This window comes from Drosophila persimilis, unplaced genomic scaffold, assembly GCF_003286085.1.
Source record: "Drosophila persimilis strain 14011-0111.01,24,50 unplaced genomic scaffold, DperRS2 tig00000824-arrow-arrow-pilon, whole genome shotgun sequence".
Taxonomy (NCBI): Eukaryota; Metazoa; Arthropoda; class Insecta; order Diptera; family Drosophilidae; genus Drosophila; species Drosophila persimilis.
The window spans coordinates 535,350-553,275 of record NW_020825358.1 but is presented as its reverse complement, the minus strand read 5'-3'; the positions used below and the strand labels follow the sequence as shown (position 1 = coordinate 553,275).

At 46.6% G+C, this 17,926-nt stretch overlaps 2 protein-coding genes across 2 annotated transcripts in view; both read right to left on the bottom strand.

The window, feature by feature from the left end:
- The window catches only part of LOC6600326, a 44,909-nt gene that overhangs the window by 16,646 nt on the left and 10,337 nt on the right, over positions 1-17,926 (bottom strand). The window contains exon 2 of the mRNA XM_026993241.1: positions 1,205-1,261. Coding sequence (XP_026849042.1) covers positions 1,205-1,261 — 57 coding nt within the window. The remainder of the gene's footprint in view (positions 1-1,204; positions 1,262-17,926) is intronic.
- LOC6600328 lies at positions 3,766-5,443 on the bottom strand. The gene is made up of 2 exons (XM_002025345.2): positions 5,419-5,443; positions 3,766-5,346 (listed from the first exon to the last, which is right to left on the bottom strand). Exons 1-2 carry the CDS (start codon positions 5,419-5,421, stop codon positions 3,766-3,768), a joined length of 1,584 nt encoding a protein of 527 aa, XP_002025381.1. The 5' UTR covers positions 5,422-5,443.

Below are 17,926 nucleotides of genomic sequence, written 5' to 3'. Positions count from 1 at the left end.
CCGTATAGATGAGCAGCTAAACAACTGAGCGACTGAGCTGCTTACGTCCACCAGTGTCCAATGATGACGGGTTGAGCTCCACAGAGCTTTGTCCATCAGCTCCGGCTGTGGCTCCATCTCCTGGCATTCTGCTCCATCTCCTACTCCTACTGCTACTCCCACTCCTACTCTGGCATTATTGGATACGTTAAGCCTTTGCACATATTTGCATCCTGGCTGGGGCCCGAATGCCTGGCGGCAACAAAGCGTAAAACGATTTGGCCAAAACCAAATAGGCAGTCGCTACAGTCGCCACGAATGTAGGCACAGAGATGCAGATGGAGACTGGAGTGCAGAGTGCAGAGTGGAGCATGGGGGATGGAGGATGGAGGATGGAGTAACCGGTGGTCAAGTTACCTTTACAATATTTGGCTGCACTAGAAAATGCTCCACCAAATGCTAAATACATTTGTGGGTCGCTTGTTCTCGCATTCGCATTCGCATTCGTTCTCGTTCTCGTGTTCTTGTGTACGAGTATTTGATTTGCTTTTCGCTTTGGCTTTTGGCCTGCCTGCCTGCTCTCTGGCCTGCGGTCTAAATAAATGTATTGATTTTGGCAAATGGCTTTCTGCATGGCACAAACTCCACGCTCCACACTCCAGCCTATTCTATCCTCCATCCTCGTCAGAATTGGCACATCTGAACGATCTACTCTAAATCTGGATACCCTTCCTGGGTATTTCATTAAATAACTGTACAACTTCAAAGGCCATCAATTGTTGCAATTATGGGACAATATTGTAAATGTTTTATCTTCTACATATCTCATTTGTTGGGAGTACCACAAAACATTTACACACTCGTGTATGCAAAATCATCCATCAATCAACGCAAACTTTTCCGGGGATTCTGTGTCTGTGCCTGTTTCTGGTTCTGTTGTGTGTTCATTCCGTAATTGAGCCAATCCCCACTTTTGCCTCACATTTGCACCATTTTCACTCTCCCTTTTTCTCACACAGCGGCTGCCGGCTTGTTTACCCTTTGTCTGGCCTTTGATTTTTCATTTTCATTCCATTTTTTGACAGCCACAGTTTTTGGCCATTTTGCTGTTTGCCTAATTGGTTTCATTAGGGAAATGTTCGGTTTTCCGTTCTCGGTTTACGGTTTACGGTTCTTCGGGTATCTCTTTACTCTTCCCCTCCCCCCAGCAGAAGTCCCCACTTACCTTCTTTCCGTTTGGTCGAACGTAGGATACCAAAAAAGCGACGTTCCTGAGTCGAGCCTGAAAGAGTGAAGGAAAGAAGGAAGGTAAGAAGTTGGGTGTAAAAAAGTTAGTCAAAAGTTCTGGGCAGAAATGAAAACTTTAAGGTGAGTTTTCTGGGCAGAACCTGCTCCCCAGTTACACGTGTCGCGCGAAGAAGCAACAACCAGGCAGGCAGCAGGCATAATTTTCAACAAAGTGACAACTAAATAAATAGAAGAGAGTGCCAAATGGCAAAGTTTCCCTCTACCGCCAGGGGCCAGAAGGATGATGCGGGCTGGGCTCCGTCTACAGCACTAATTTTAACACCATTAATTTGCGAGGCGAGACCATGGAGCAGCAGGCAACCCACAGCCCACAGAACCCAGAACACAGAGGAGAAAGGAGCAGAGGAGTCCAAAAGAGTCCTGGCTGCTCCTTCACCGAGGAGATAGAATAGAGAATTTTAAATGAAATGGACACAAGTTTTATTGAATTGAGTGGCAAGCAAGGAGCACCACGGAGCAGCAGGAAGGAGCTGGGGACCGGAAACGGAAACGCATTACTCCTCTGCTTTTCAGCTGAAGAGAGGGATGTTGTTCCTGTGTTCTGTTCTGTTCTGTGCTGTTCGTGTGGCCAGCACTTTGGCCCACACGTTTACACGCAAGCTTACGGGTGGGGGTCAGAAAGTGTGGTTCGAAGTGGCGCCCCAATCAAAAAGAACAGCCAACAAAGTGGCAGGCAGCACAAGAAGAAGCAGACGCAGTAGCAGTAGCAGTGGCAGAAGTTGTGGCAAAGTTTTTGATTTCATGATATATTTATGGGCATCCGCTGCCGCTGCTACTTTTGGGGCGCTGTCCAATTCCTTTGAGTAATAAACTTGGGGGCCTCGGCACAAGTCCTGCCCTGCCTGCCTGCCCAGCAAGGGATGCGGCTTACAACTTGAACTTGAGTTATTAATTTATTTCCCTTTTTTCCACAGCTTCCCTTTCGCACAGTTTAAAGTCGGCTTTTATATCGAGAGAAGATTATTAACTATACGCCGCGTGGGAGCCGCCGGAAAATGATGCTGATAAGTGGGGGCTGATCCGCAGACCGCGGCTATTGCGGTCCTGTGGCACGTACCAATCGATGGAGAATTTATTTAAATACTGAATACTGAACCAATCCGTGGTGGAATTAGGTTGCGGATACTGCTCCAAAACGCTGCACAGGACAATGACCACTGTGGAGCACCTGAGAATGGGGAATGGAGAATGGGGAATCGGGAATGGAGAATGGATCTTGCCATGGCTAATGGAAAAAACAGCCCATGAAATCAATTAAATATTAAATAAACCAAACATCTCTCTCTCTCTCTATGATTTTCCCCCAGGATATTGAAGTGAAAGGCAAACACAATTGCACAATGCTCGGCGAAAACTTTATGAGCCAGCGTAATCCTGGCAATTATGTGCCTGATGCTGCTGCTGCTGCTCTCACTCCCGAAGAGCAAACATTATCTCCATATTGCATGAAAGTATAAAGTGAACCAATATGTGGAGAAGGAGGAGCAGGAGCAGGAGGAGGAGTAGGAGGAGGAGAACCACTGCCACATGCAGCATCCATGGTCAGAACGTGCCGCTGCATGAGCATTAAATTCAGAGAGATGTGAAATGATTTGAACAGGTGCAACAGCAGCAGCAGAAGCTCTAGAAGTCGGTGGAGGAGAGCAGGAGCAGTGGCAGCAATAGCAACAGCAGCAATACTAGGATAGGATAGAGGGAACGAGTGGAAGGAAACTTGGCAAAAAGACTAATTATGTATTCATTAAAATGGCAAACGGCAAAAGGATATACGTACATATGCACACGGATACATACGTCCGTATTCCGAGCGTCCTTCTCTTTCAGCAAACGAAATGAAATGAAAATACTGACATCCGAAGGGATAGGACAGGGCAGGGCTGAGCGGGGACAAGGTCTGCTCCAGGAGTCATGAATGCATTTGTGTGGAATATACGTACGAGTGTGTTTATATATTTTGCATAATGGCTCCATCTCTCCATCTGTGGATGGGTTTTCTCACATTTTGATTATGATGATAACCTAATATGTGCGCTCCCACCCCACAAGAGGGGAGCTGAACAAGGGGGGAGAGTGATGCCTGGAAAATGATTCCTAAATGCACACATTTATCATATTTGCATGAGTTTTCTGCTGGAGGGAAACCTCATTAATGTGTCCCTGAATTAAAGATGTTTCCTTTAGAGCAGGTGGAAATCTAGTTTAAAGATTTTCTCAAATTTAATTAGACACCTGGCTGGGACACTTCTTAAGGAGAATATTTGCATTGTTTAAGGTTAGAATTCTCTGAAGGAATGATTATTGATTTTTTTGAGTAGTATTTTTTAATATATTGCATGAAGATGAGATGGTAATCATAGGGATACCATGCGGAGCGGGGTTTAGTTTTAAGTAAAAAAAAAAAATAATTAAATCTAGGTATTAGAAGGGTTCCTTGCTCGTTGGTTGGTGTTTTCTGTGGGTCATTGGAAGGTCTTTTAGTTAGCCCGAGAATCCGCCGAAGATCCCCTTGAAGAAGCGATAGATGGGTTTGGGTATCTCCACTGCAAACAGGACAGAGCTCTCCTCGCCCTCCTCCACAGGGACGGCAGCAGACTGTGAGCGACGTTCGTCCTTAAGGGGCAGCTTCAGTTGTTGCTGCAGCTGCTGCTGTTGCTGGTTGAATTGTGTGAGAATCAACTGCCGAATGGCTGCATCCTGGCTCTGCTTTTGACCGTTGCCGACGCCGACGCCGATGCCATTGCCATTGACCGGCTGGAACTGCAGCGGCTGTCCCACATAGAACTTGGATGTCTTGAGCAGATCCTCGATCTTGATGTGGCCCACAGTCGGTTCCTGCTTGGGTGTCGTCTCCTGGTTGGTCTCTGGGGCAGGCACCAGAAGCGGCAAGGCAGCCAGATTCACTGGCAGCAGGACATTCGTGTTCTGGACCTTCTCGCCGCGACCTTCCTCGGAGCCGTGGTTCAGCAGGGGATTGGAGATCAAGTAGAAACGGTTTCCGGCCTTCTGCTGCTGATTCTGCTGCATATTAGAGGATGACTCATCGGCAAAGCCGCGGAACTTCTCAAAGTAGTGATATGCTTTCGTGGCTTCGGTGGGACTTACAGAAGGATCATTGGCACTGGACGACTGTCCCTTGTAGAAGGGATTCGGCAGCAGCACCAGACTGAGGCCCACGACCTTGGGGAAATCGGTAAAGGGATTGGGCAGTGCAGGGAATGGGAAGGCGCCTCCTCCCGACGGCTTTCCCTCCTCGTACACGTAGGTCACGTTGCCCGAGGGAGAGGTGCGGTTCACATAGGTCGTCTCCTGCTTCTCGAAGAGATTGGGCAGGAAGGGGAATGGCTTCTTCTGGTTCTGGTAGTAGTGCGTGTGGTTGTGTATGTGCTGTGTGACATTGGCGCCCGTCGTGTTCAGTGTGGGTACGAACTCCACCCTGGGGGCCGTCTGGAACTTGTTGAAGAGATGCGAGTACTGTACATCGCTGGCATTCAGCAGCTGGGCTCCCGGATACTTGAAGATCTTGTCCAGATTGGGTAGCTGTCCTTGGAGCTGGCCCACATTCTCGTACTGCAGCAGGGTTTGTCCGGGCTGCTCGAAGACCAGTTCGATCTCGCGACCTTTAATTTGTCCCTTCTGTTGCTCTGACTGTCCCTTCGGCTGCACTGCCTCTCCCTTCTGTGGCTGTTGTTTCTGCTGCTCTGCCTGTTGGTGGCTTTGGCCTTCCACTTTCTCGATGGGTGCCTGATCCTTGGGTATTTCATTGCCAGCTGATTGGTGGGTTTCAGGCTTTACTTCTGAAGTTTCCTGGATCACTTGGTTCTCTTCGATCACTTTTCTTCGCTCCTGGACAGCTTGGTTTGCCTGGACAGGCACTTGGCTCTCCTGAATGCCTACGTTTTCCTTTAGCTTCTCCACTTCCACGGGTTTGATTGCTTCCACAGGTTTGACTGCTTCCGGGGAAGCACCAATCTCCTGCTCAGTCGCCGCTCCACTCTCTATGATCCTGGCCCGAGCCGTTGCCATCAGAAGAGCAAGTATAACCAGTAGACGCAGAGATTGCTTGAGGAGAAGTCGGGGAGAGAGTCCATGGTTAGACCCGGAAAGACCTTTTCTTTCTCGTGGATTACTTACCATGTTGAGGGTTTCAGTTGAACTGTGTCTTTCCCTCAGGTTTACCCGACTATTTATACAGATCTGGGAGGAACGGAACCTTTCCCTCTGCTTATCTCTGACAGGAAGTCCACCGAAATTCCCAATCTTTAGGGGCACTTTGGTTTCCATATTCCCACTCGTATCGCTGTGGTGATTCGTTTTTTGTGTTCACTTAGCAGAAGGCGCCAGGGCCAGTGCCAGTGCCAGTGGCAGTGCAATATCGATGGTAGAATTGAAATTGCACTTAAAAGTATATTGTGCGAGTGTCTATCGTCCTCTGCCCTCCGTTTGTCTCTTGCAGCGACGCGTCGTTATCAATTGTTGTTCCTGCCACCGTTTTGGTTTATTTTTCTCTCGTTTTACGTGCAACATGAAAATGCCATTGTTTCCGAGGCACACACAAACGGAAATCTATGACTCGCTTTACAATGTTTTTACTCCCTCCTTCAACAAAAACCAAAACAAAAACAACGCCAAGAACGGAAGTAACTAACGGGGAAGGAGTGACGAAGATTTCGATACCCTACGAAAATTATTCATCGGCCACAGGCGCCAGGGTGCACAAGCAGGACCGAAGCTCGGTCCCGAGAGTGAAAAAACAAAATACACGTCGCGTGCAGAGGTTTGTAGATTACTTAAATGACTTATCGGGGATCTCATTCCTATGAGAGCTATATAATATAGATTTTGGTAGAATCCGAAATAGGCAGATTCTTGTTAGACTATAAGCTGTAGAGATTCGTTGAATTTTTTTCAGATCTAAGAAATTTTCCCAGCTCTTTCAGATGGGTTAAAGTACCTATTCCTTGCCCAGTAGCTTGCCTTCGAAGTAGTTTTCGGTTATGTTTATGGAAGTACTTTCAAAAGCAGCACCTTATCTAACAAACTACTCTCTAAACCAATAATAGCCTGCCTTCTTGTAGGGCATTCAAACTGCACGGGCAAGTGCAAAAGACTGTCGTCTGTGAGGAATGTGAGCAGCAGGAGCTTAAGGCAAGCACACCCATAGCATAGACTAAGCCAAAGGATGGAACAGATGGATGGATGGGAGGGAAAGGAAAGGAATGGAAAGGAAGGGAGAGGAAAGTGCACATCAGCTGCATATTCATGCCGGAGAGAGCTTTATCTTTCGAACTATGTCTTTGTGCCCCATTTGCCTCCCTGTTGTCGATGTCCCTATCTCTGTCCTAGTCCCTGCTCCCGTTCCCGTTCCCGTTCCTGCTCCTGTCGGTGGTGACAGGTCGCCAGGTGAGTAAGCGATGAGCTCTGAGAACCTGGTCATTGACATGACATAGAAGAGGTATTTCTCTTCGTACAGAGAAATGCAGATGGATGGAGAGATGTCTCCTGCTGAGCTACGTAATTGAATTCGTACTTTTGGAGGACTACCATTTGATGAAGGAAGGAAGACAGGAAGGAAGGAAGGTGGCTTTTGTCATTGACAGAACTGCAAATGTTCTAATCGATCTTGGAATAAGAGCCCTCAATGGAAGAAGGAATCTCCCTATTGAAGATGACATTTCCCCAGTAATTGGACTGATCAAATGTCAACGATAATTGGAGGTATCGACGGCTATCGTGAGCTGTGGAGGAACTTGAGCCACCAATTGGGGAAGTGCGGAGCTCCTCTCTTTTTTCAATTCCACAATTAACTTTCAGATTCCCATGGTTTTTCTTCCACACTTTAAATCAGTTTCGTTTGCCAATTTTCATTTATGCATAATTCACACCCAAAAATACAATCAAGGGGGAATTGCCTTGCTGTTGTGATTCCAACCGCAATGGAAAGTGTTTCCTTTTGGTTTGTTCTGCTGCAAAATAAAACTAAAATTTAAGACACTCCCCGGTTGAAAAAACTACCAAGGGGCCAAAGGCCCAGAACCCATCCAAAAGCCCAAGGATTTCACAATTTCCGAGGTCTGTCGGCAGCCCACTGTCGAAGCCGAAGCTGAAGCTGAAGCTGAAGATGAAGCTGAGAGTCGAAGTCTGAAGACTGGAGTTTGGGCCAAGAAATTGGTCGGCGCTGCGGCAGATGAGCTGTTGAAATTGCAAGTGCGGCACTTGCTCAATTTTTCATGAGCCTCCCACAAGCCAAGACAGCAGCAAAAGTGAGGAAGTGAAGTGAGGCTTAATGTGGACTTTTGAATACACTCTAGAGCAATATTTTGCATTTTGAGGAGCGTTTCTTATGCCAAGTATTTTTGGAATTGTCATTTATTTCCACTAAAAAAACAATTTAAGAGTAAAACAGAGCGGTGATATGATTAATCGGACGTATAAAATATCAATTCAACTCAAACGTAACGTCATAGGGCATATGCCATCGTTTAAATTCAATTCTCAAGAACCAGAAGACGTTGAAACTGTGGCCCAGGAATGCGCCTGAGCTGCAACCCACACACAAACTCCACAGCGAACATTGCAAAAGGAGCAACCCGAAAGAGGTGGAGGGACAACGGAGGCAGGGAGATCTGTGAAAAGGTGAAATTAGCGGGGCCAACATCCACCGGCTTCTTGGCCAGCCGCATCGTGGCCAGACAATGAGGCGAGCCGAGGCCCTTGACTTGGCCGAGTCCCATTGCCAGTCCCAGGCAAAGGGGGAGAGGAGAACCAGGAGAGACCCACGGAGCAGGAGAGCCAGGAGCAAATGGCCAAAGCAAAAGCAAAAGCGAAGGAAAAAAAACATAAGAACTGGTGCTAGAGGTAATGGGCAACGAATCAGCGACAAAAACAGAAACGCCAAGAGAAAGATAGAGCGAGGAGATAGAGGAGAAGGAGGAGAAGGAGGAGAAGGAGGAGGTGCAAGTGGAGACAGTCAGAATAATGCCCAAGGCCAAGGCAGCGCGAGGAGCTCAAAATCATAATGATCATTCTCACGTGCAAGGTGTATTTGAATAGGGTGAGGAATGGCCAGAAATAACTCGTAATTTCTGTTTCCTTTCCTCGCTACACACAAGAGCGAAAGGCAACTCTGCCCCACCTTATTAAAATAGCAAATCCTGCTCATTGGGCCCCTGCTCAGGAGCATAAGAGCACCATAATCGTTGTGATGGTCAGTGAGAGCATAAAAGCATCTTCATCATCATCATCCCCATCATTCTCGCAGCTAGTGAGAGAAGCACAGCAACATCATCGTCATCATCATCATTCCCGAAGTCAGCGAAGAGATAATCGCTGGCCATTGGTGTTGGTCTTGTTGTTGGTGTTGGTGTTGGTGTAGCACAGCAGCCCACGAAATTGAGGGGGAGTGAAGAAGCCGCGCAATTCTTCTGTTCTCCTTGTCTCCCCCTCGCACCACCCACCCCAGCCACTCAAGTTTTGTTCTCTTTTTTTGGGGCGAACTCTTTCGTTTTGGGTGTGTGCAGTGCAGCGGCGATAAGATCAGCGTGTGTGAAGGAAGAGACCAGCCGCCTGGCCTGGCCGTGGCCCTGGCCCTGGCTATGGCTATGGCTATGGGTCCTGTGGTCCACAGAGAGACGACAGACCCTGGAGCTGGCCCTGGACCCTGGACAGACTGTGGCATCTGCAGCAGGTGTTTCGCTTTCAGGCTGCTGCTGCTGCTGCCGATGCTGCTGCCGATGCTGCTGCCACACAATATGGGTAACAAGTTGCACCGTGCACCAATCCTGCACCGTTCTGCACCAACTTTATCGCCACATAATTCACACGGAAGAGGGAGAGGGACAGGGAGTGGGAGTAGGAGTGGGAGTGAGAGTGGAACTGGGGGGGCATGGATTGATTGACTCTCGCCGGGGGGGGGGAGGGGTGGTTAGTGGTACCAAAATGGAAAAATCAAACGTCAGAGCGGGGGATGCGGTGGAGCTGGAGCTGGCCAAATAGCCCGGGGACTCTTCAGGGAACCTGCAACCTGCCACACATTCAGCCAGGAGTACGCTCCACTAGGTAAATATGGCAGACGACACAAAGGGCACACAGAATCCCGCATTCAACGCCAGCAACACATCCGCATGCCCCATCAAGATCTGGCCATCATCAGCCAGTCCCCCATCCTGATATATACTCCACCTCCCCCTACCCCTCCCCCTCCTGCAGTTCCCTTCTCCCCCTGTCATCGTCCTGTTCTCCTTTTCAGAAGCGCTTAGAATTCAAAACATTTCAGACAAATTGGCGTCGCTTTTTGAGCTCTCCACGTGTGACAAAATGCAATGCAAACAGCGGAAGGAAAGGGAAGGGAGGAGAACGAGAACGAGAACGGTCCCCCAATGGGGCAACACCCTCCTTCTCCTCGTTTTCCTCCTTCTCCTCCTGCATCTCCATCTGGACAATGCCCGGGAACCAGGCCCGAGGAATGGAGTCGAGAGTGCGGCGGCCTTGTTTAATTTATGCCAAAACATTTCTGAAGCGACGTTGACGACATCATTTGGCCTGGCAGAAACGATGGAGAATGGAGACGGACAGACCCATCGGACAGTTGTCTACCAGCGCCCCCTTCTTCTGTTTCTTCTTCTGGTGGCGGTGTTGCATGGACTGCCCTGGGATTGAGGCGTCACTTGATATGCAATAAATAAGCTGCTTCTGCTGCTGCTGCTGCTGCTGCTGGGAAAAGTGTTAACGAGCCTGCAGCGGGAGAGGGCCAATGGAGAGGGAGAAGCCTCTGTAGAGGGCCCCTAGAGAGAGAGAGCTACTTTTGTGTGTCGGACGCAGACACTTAGAGAAAAGCAAAAACATCTAACAATAAAAAGAGGGAATTTCGATGATTTAGGAGAGAGAGAAAGATAGCTGTTTATGACATGGCCCCCATTCCCATGAGCGTAAAGATCTACTGTCGCTACGAACAAGAGAGGATTTCCTGTGGATTTATCATAGCTTTACTGTTTCTACTTCTTCTGAAAGCACATGCCTTTTTATTCAATTTCCTTGCATTTCTCTTCCATTACTCCTTCCCCTCGAACCGTCAGGCAGTTGTTATCAGACCCCGTTCTGCATTATTTGCAGAACCTTTCCTTTCTCTCAGTGCAAGTTGCAATGCCTTGGCGCCACAAAATGAACGCCATTCATGGGGCAACGTGCACGAGACAAGAATGTGACCCATTTTTAGCACCCGTACAGTGGCTCTTTTTCCCCCCCATAGAATCTCCCCCGCCGCCCCTCCCATCTAAGCGGAGTGTCTGCTGCTGTTGTTTGTTTAAATGTTTGCCCATATATGGTACAGTCAGCTATATAAATATGTGAACAGCTTTTAGCACCTTGCCCCCGCCACACTTGAGTGGCACACACACACACACAAACACACACTCCAGAGCTGCCATGAAGAGACATTTGAACGTGTCTCAGTGGCTCTCTACTGATCCCTCGGAGCACGTGCGAGCCACCGAGCCACCGAGCCACCAGACAATGAGAGGTTACAGTATACCCAGCCACAGCCATAGCCAGCACCCAGAACCCATTCCAGGAGTCTCTTTTCTGGGGGCAGCATGGAAATCAAGTTGTTAAATTTACTTTCCAATATTAAGTTCCGATATTTTCTTTATTTCCCATTATTCTTGTTCCTTCTTTGCGCTGAATCCGCTGCTTAAGGCGGGGCCATTTTCAATTAAGCAAAATTAAAAATTTATTACGAACCACAGCAGAAAGAAAACAAAGGCGCCAGGCGGCAGGCGGCAGGAAAACAGGAAGTGCGCGAAGAGTAAATTGCAGGAGGTACTTCGGGGTAAAGGAGATGTTTATGTTTTCATTAAAAACAAAAAAAAAAGGAGAATCCGAATCATGGGTGGGATGGCTGATGGCTGATGGGTTGACGGGTGGTATAGGTGGTATGGGGGTCAGTGCGTCGGTGGATGATTGGGTTGTGCTTTGGGCTCGGCTCCGGTACAGCTCGTTTCGTTTCGGTTTGGTCCTGGCCTGTCCGCGCGCTATCCTTTTGCCCGTTTTTATTTGTGTTGAAGTTTTAATCATTGAAGTGACATTGACAGCAGCAGACTCCACACTCCCCCGTGATGTCAGGGCCATGCCGCAGCCACAGAGGGCGACTCGCTTTTTTCCCCAAACTGTGGCAAGTGGAATTTTTCTCTGTCAGAGAGCCAACAAAATATTTATGAGTTTTAAGTGATTATTGAATTTGATATGCGGTCGGGCCGTCGCTCAATGCGGAAGTTTCTGCTTTTCTTTTTCGCAAGGATATTAAAAAAGTTTTTAATAACGAGTTAGAAAAGTTTAAAAGGCGCTCAGATTAACGAAAGACCGAACGGACGCTTTTATAGCCCCATGTGTTTTATGGGCTTCAATGATTAACGAGGGAAGGTTTTTTTGGTTTTCGAATAAAACTGACTGTCAAGGGGGTGGATCGAATGGTAATACACGTCGAGAGGAATGTTTATTCAAGAGCATCAGTCTCTGAAAGCAAATATTGTATAAAAGGATTGTGGGAGGGGTATGGTTCAAAAGGGGGTCTCTACTAAATAATCATGTAATTGTAGGATTAATCGTAAATAGGGACAGGATTAAGGGATAATGTGTTTATAGCCAACATCTCCACTGTACCGCAGTTCTAGTGCATTCATCTGTATTTTAACCATCTTACACTACTAGAACTACAGCCAGAATTACTAGAGAACGCTTTGGTTGTGGTTCACCCGCTAATCCGTTCCTATATATCCCAAAAATATTTTAGAATGTACAAGTACTTGCTTCTTTTTAACCGGCCAATAGGAATTTATGACGATCCTGTACCTGAGGGTTGTATCTCTACTAATTTCAATTTCTTGAGGTCATATCTCAGGTTACACTTCCCTGTGGAATATCTTCCTAAACAAATTATGAGGTCAGTAATGGCACACTGCTTTGGAATGTGATCTTCATTTTTGATAGATCTTTTTTGGAGTCCCTCAATTCTTCATTTTGGAATCATCTTCCACCAAGAAGAGCTTGCGTAAAACTAATTGTATGATAGAGAAATTATGCTCAGATCGGAAGATCAAGTCGAAACTTGAACCCCCGTTTAACCCTCGGAATACCCACACTGTTTCACTTGGAAGCTCCCTGCCTCCCTCTATCTCTCGCCCTTTCTGCTCTATTTCCTTATCTGTCCCCCTTTCCCCGTCCCTTCTTTAGCACTCGATAAATAAACCGTTGTTACAGTGTTGCAAACGTTATATTTCAATTAGCATAGCATTTCCATAGCGTAGCCAGCATTTATGCGGCGATAAGTTTTCTTCAATTAAAACTTTTGCCACAAAAGACACACACAAACACACACACAGACACACACACACAACAGAACACTCCACTCGTACACACAGCCACAGACATATGGAATATTTGGAGGCAAACTTTTGCATAAATTTTAATGAATCTAATTCGAGTGGAGAGCGCCGCCAACTTTTGTTACTTCATAAATCTGATGGCGCATCGGATGGAGTACTTTTTGTGTAAGTAAATATAATTTTGAGGCGCCACTAATAACACACTTCCGTTGTTGCCCCTGACTCTGCCCCGGCTCTATTTTTGAGGGGTTTTCCCCTCCACAACAATGGCGACGGCAACGACTTCCGCTCTGAGACACACACACAAACAACAAAAAAATAACAAAAAACAACACACACCCACACACATACATGCATATGTAGAGAAAAGCCGCTTGGGGGATTACCCCGGAATACGTACCAGGAGTACGGTTCTACGTGTTTTTTTTTTGTATGATTTTTTTGTTTTCACAAGTTTTATTTTATTTTTTTTATTTTTTTTCGTAGTTTTATTTCATATTTTTTTCCAACTTCTTCTCTGATAGGTGGCTCCTTTTGATTTAAAAACAATTCTCAAAAAAAATGTTCAACGCACGCTGTGTGGATGCAACGGATCGAGGAACGGAATGCTTCTGCTTCTGTTTCTGCCTCTGCTGCTGCTGTTGGGGAGCCCCGGTTGCTGGCTAAAGTCGAACCGCAAGCAACAGACAGCGAACACAGACTGAAAGCTGGAGCTGAGGCCTCGTGTTCGGCGCGCAAAAACACTGCTTTTTTGCAAACTGTTGAAAAATCGCACGGAAAATGTGTAGTGGAAACGCACACACGAGCGCACACACGAAGACCACACGATGCCACGAGGCAGCAGGCAGCAGCAGGCAGCAACAAGAACAACAACTAGCAGCAGCAGATGTAGAGCCAAAGCTAAAGCCGAAGCCACAGTGCCGCCAGAGCCAGAGCCAGAGCCCCAGAGCCAGGGCCGAAGCTGGAGCTCCAAAACGATGCTCGTGGTGTACACATGTTGCAAGCAGCATCATCTCAGCGGCAAATGTTGCTCGGATGCCACAAACGTGCGCATGAGAAAATGTTGCTAAACGTTTAATAGTGTTGTTGTTTGTGTTTTGGATACCCTGTAAGCGAAATTAGCAGGGATATAGCCGATTGTTTGGAGATTGTCTGGATATGGGGAGATTCTAATGTTAACCGTTGATACATCCACATGAGGTCCATAATAACCCAAATATAGAATTCCACCATCCACTTTATGTTCTAAAACTACTACTTAAAATAATCTCGCGTCGTGCAGCAACGCCCCTCGGTTTGAGGTATGAGCTTCTGCCGGGACTACGTGCCGATCTTCGACTGATGGTGCTTCTAAAGTAATCCCATCATCAAGATATATGTAATTTCAAAGATATACTCGTATAGCTTTTTGTAAAGAAATCAACAAAGAAATTAGATTCTCCTTAGCTACCACTTCGAGGGGTATCTTTTAGTCCGAATTTCATTTATAGAATTCCTACATGTTGTTGTTGGTGTTGCCCGTTTGTTCGTTTAGGCGGGAAAAATATGTGTGTTGTGGTAGCCAGAACTCAGAACCCAGGAGCCAGAAGAAGCGGCTTTTGTAAGCTGCAGCAACCCAGCCATGTAGCAGTGATTATTTTGTCAATTGCAGTGACACAAAGGCATGGCATCTATCTCTAATGCCGGGGTCCCAGCCCCTCCTTCTACTCCTTCTTTGGCGATTATTTCGTTGTTGTCTTTTGTTCATACAAAGGATGGGGAGGCGATTCAAAGGGGATAAAGGGGGGATCCTAAGTAGTTGCGGATTGTTTAGAGAGCGCTTTGAGGGGCATTCAATTGATTCCCATGAATGCCGCATCGAGTGGCAGCAACATCAAAGTGTGTTTCCACTCTTTGTAATGGATCTAGCCAGCCAGAGATACATCTACATCTACACCTACATCTGTATAAATCTCTCTGTATTGATTGCATCAATGGTTCTGTATAATTTACTTAGCTGATTAGTGGAATAAGCCGATTATGCAAATGTTTTTGCCATGCTCAAAAACAACAAAATAAAAGGACAGAGTGCGAGTGTAAATGAGTGTAAATGTGTGTGTGTGGAAAATTCCAAAATGAAATCATTTTCATTTGCACAAATAAAAGGCAGACAGGCAGAAACCCATTGCAAATGAATATTTAATAAAATACACGCATATTTTATATATTTAAAATCAATTAAAATATTTCCAACAAGAATCCATTTCCACTTCTCTGCTCCTTGAAGCGGCAGGCAAACGGCAGGCTTTTGTCCGGCGCCACCCCCGCCACTCACCCACTTACCCACTCACAGACATCCATGGAATCCATTTTGCGGTAGCTCGTGTTTAACCAACTAAAAACTATTTTATTGTTACCACACTTGATGGCTGTTTTTCCCACACATTTTCCACGCATGCATTTTCCAGCCCTACAGTCGAACAATAATTTCCATGCTCTCATTGAATAATAGATGCCTTGGATAATTGCTGGAATTGAATGCGGAAATCAAGAAGAACCAGGTAATACGCAGACAAGAGCATGCAGAGCTCGTATGTGTCTTGAAGACAAGGCTTTAAAATCTATCAATCAATAAAGAAGAGCTCAGGCTGACTAGTCCATACTCCGTATTCCAAACAAAAATATAAACAATTTGGGTTTTTTTCAATGGCAACATTATTTGCAGTTGATATTAATGGACTCTTACAATGGGCCAAGAAGGAGCCATAGGCGAAGATCCACGCGGATTCCAGGCAGAATCGCATCCAACAGACCGAGAGGCGCTGCTGCACGACGCGTGAGTATTTCAAGCAGAAAACAAGACAGTTATTAGCGAATTTATTTAATATATACGCTATTATAGACCTAATAACAGCCGCAAAACAAAATCGAGCTTGGATCAGATGGAGTTTTGCCTATTATACGAGTACGTTTAAGATCAATTGCTGTTTCTGCCAGATATGTGCCAAATTCTGTGTACCCAACCACGTATCTATATCCGTATCCATTTGCTGTTCCATTCTTATACCACTTCTTATACTTGCTCTCCTTCCATTATACCACAATTAAAGACCTCTGCAGTTATTAAGTTCGCTTTGAGAGAGGAAAACGGAAATGTTCTTGGTGGCAAAAAAAAAAAATGAAAATCAACAATTTACAAATTGAAGCGCAGGCCACAAAACGGATCTAGCGCAGCCCGCACCGCCCCCACAGGCCCCCCACAATTGGTTTCCATTTCCTCATCAAATTAAATGAAACGAAATCAAATGAATTGCAATAAAATGGAATACAATCGAGTCGCCCCGGAAGAGTCGGCTGTGACTGTTGCAAGCAGCTCCGCTCTGGCGAAAGCGAACCAAATTAACGAAAATCATTTCAACAGCTCCTGGCGCCAGCCCCAAGGACCCCACATCCAAAGGACTCCTCGCAGTGCCTTCCAGAGGATGCCATAGAAATGCTGGTAATTAAGCGCTCTTGAGCTCACCGGCAAAAAAAAAAAAAAAACAAAAGAAAAAACGAAATGTTTTAAATACGTTGTGGAAAAACATGAAAAATGAAACGAAACACAACAAATTAAAATGGAATTTAAACGGGAATAAAGAAGCGACGAAGGCGTGGCAGGAGCAGAATACGAAGCACGAAGCAGCCAGGGCTGAGAGCAAACAAGTTCCAAGTCCCAAAAAGCAAGGAGCAACAACTAAAAGCATTTCCGGCCAAGAACAGAACCCATGGAATGCGCTAAAAGTATGCAAACGCCAAGGAAAAGGCTCTCCAGTAGAGTAGCTGAAAGTCGACAAGGTACCACGACCACGCCCACAATGCTGGAGCACTCTGCCGCAGCAGCAGAAACAGCAGCAGCAGCAGCAACAGCAGCAGCAACAGCAAGTCCCAACAAATTTCTTTATAATATACAAAGGAAATGCCAAACGGAGGCGACTCAAACAAGCAGACAAACACAAACACAAAACCGTCAGCCTCCTCCCCTCCCTCAACCATTTGTGGGCGAGAAGGGTCCCATTTAGAGGGAATTTCCCGAGGAATACGAGGAGTGCGTGCGAGGAGTGTGCGAGTATGTAGGTCCAAATGTGACACAAACATGTGTATGTGTTCAGCTGGTGCCGTGGCAACAACAAAGGAGGCAAGCTAGCAACAGCAAAAGGATTACCAAAGAGGCAGGCAAGCAAGCAAGCAGGCAGGCAGGCAGGCAGGCAGACAGAAGCAGGAACAGGAGCAAGAGCCGGAGAACGAACGGGGAAAGGCAAGCGACTTACGTGCGTTAATAATACGCATACGACACGTTGTACGGACTCTGAATCTGCCACTGACTTCGGCTGTGGCCATACATCAAAAACGGGAGAAAACGTAGCCCGGAGCCATGTCAACAGGGAGGAAGAATAGAGGCAGGAGTAGGAGTCAGAGTCGGCGTCGCAGTCAGAGTCAGAGCCGGAGTCGGAGTAGGAGCAAGAAGCGGCCTTGATTAGGTTTGCAGCATGACTGACTTTCTTCCAAGGCTGGAACCAAGACACTCCTCCTTTTCGAGGCCGTGTGGCTGGAGACCACGTCTGTCCTTGGCAAACGCATAAAATGTATTTAACACACAATTTATGTCTGCACGAGAGGCGCAGAGGCGCTCAAATTTACAGCCCACAGGCAACTGGCGGGGCTTCAGGTTTATTTTATTAGATTAACGCAGCAGCAAGAGCAGCCAGTGCAGGCAAAGGAGTCCTGAGTCCTGAGTCCGGAGTCCCGAGTCCCTAGTCCCGACTCCTTCCTGCTTTCCTGCTTTTGTGTGCCAGAGCCATTTGTTCTACACATAAATTGGCCCGCGGGGCCATCAAGCAAAAATCATATGTTTTATACATGGCAAAAGTTGGCCCACAGTCTGCCAGGGCGAAAAAAAAGTTTAATAGACCTGGCTTTAATATTTCAGATTTTTCGCTCTCTCCTCCTCCTCCTCTCTCTCTCTCTCTCTCTCTGTGCTACGGATTGAACAAAAAGTTTTTATTTTGATTTTATGACTTTGGCTGTTGCGCAATGAGGACATGGCTTGAACTCTGAACCCTGAAAGGGGGAAAGTTTTGTGCAGTAAACTATGGTAGCCCCCACTGGGATTATTATGATGGAAAAATGATTGACTATGCAAATTGTCTGCCCTAAAAATGGGAGTATGTACAACATTATTATAGTACAAATAATTCAAAGGAACTCGCAGGATGGCAGCTCTGGGGAACTATAGATAATGGTCA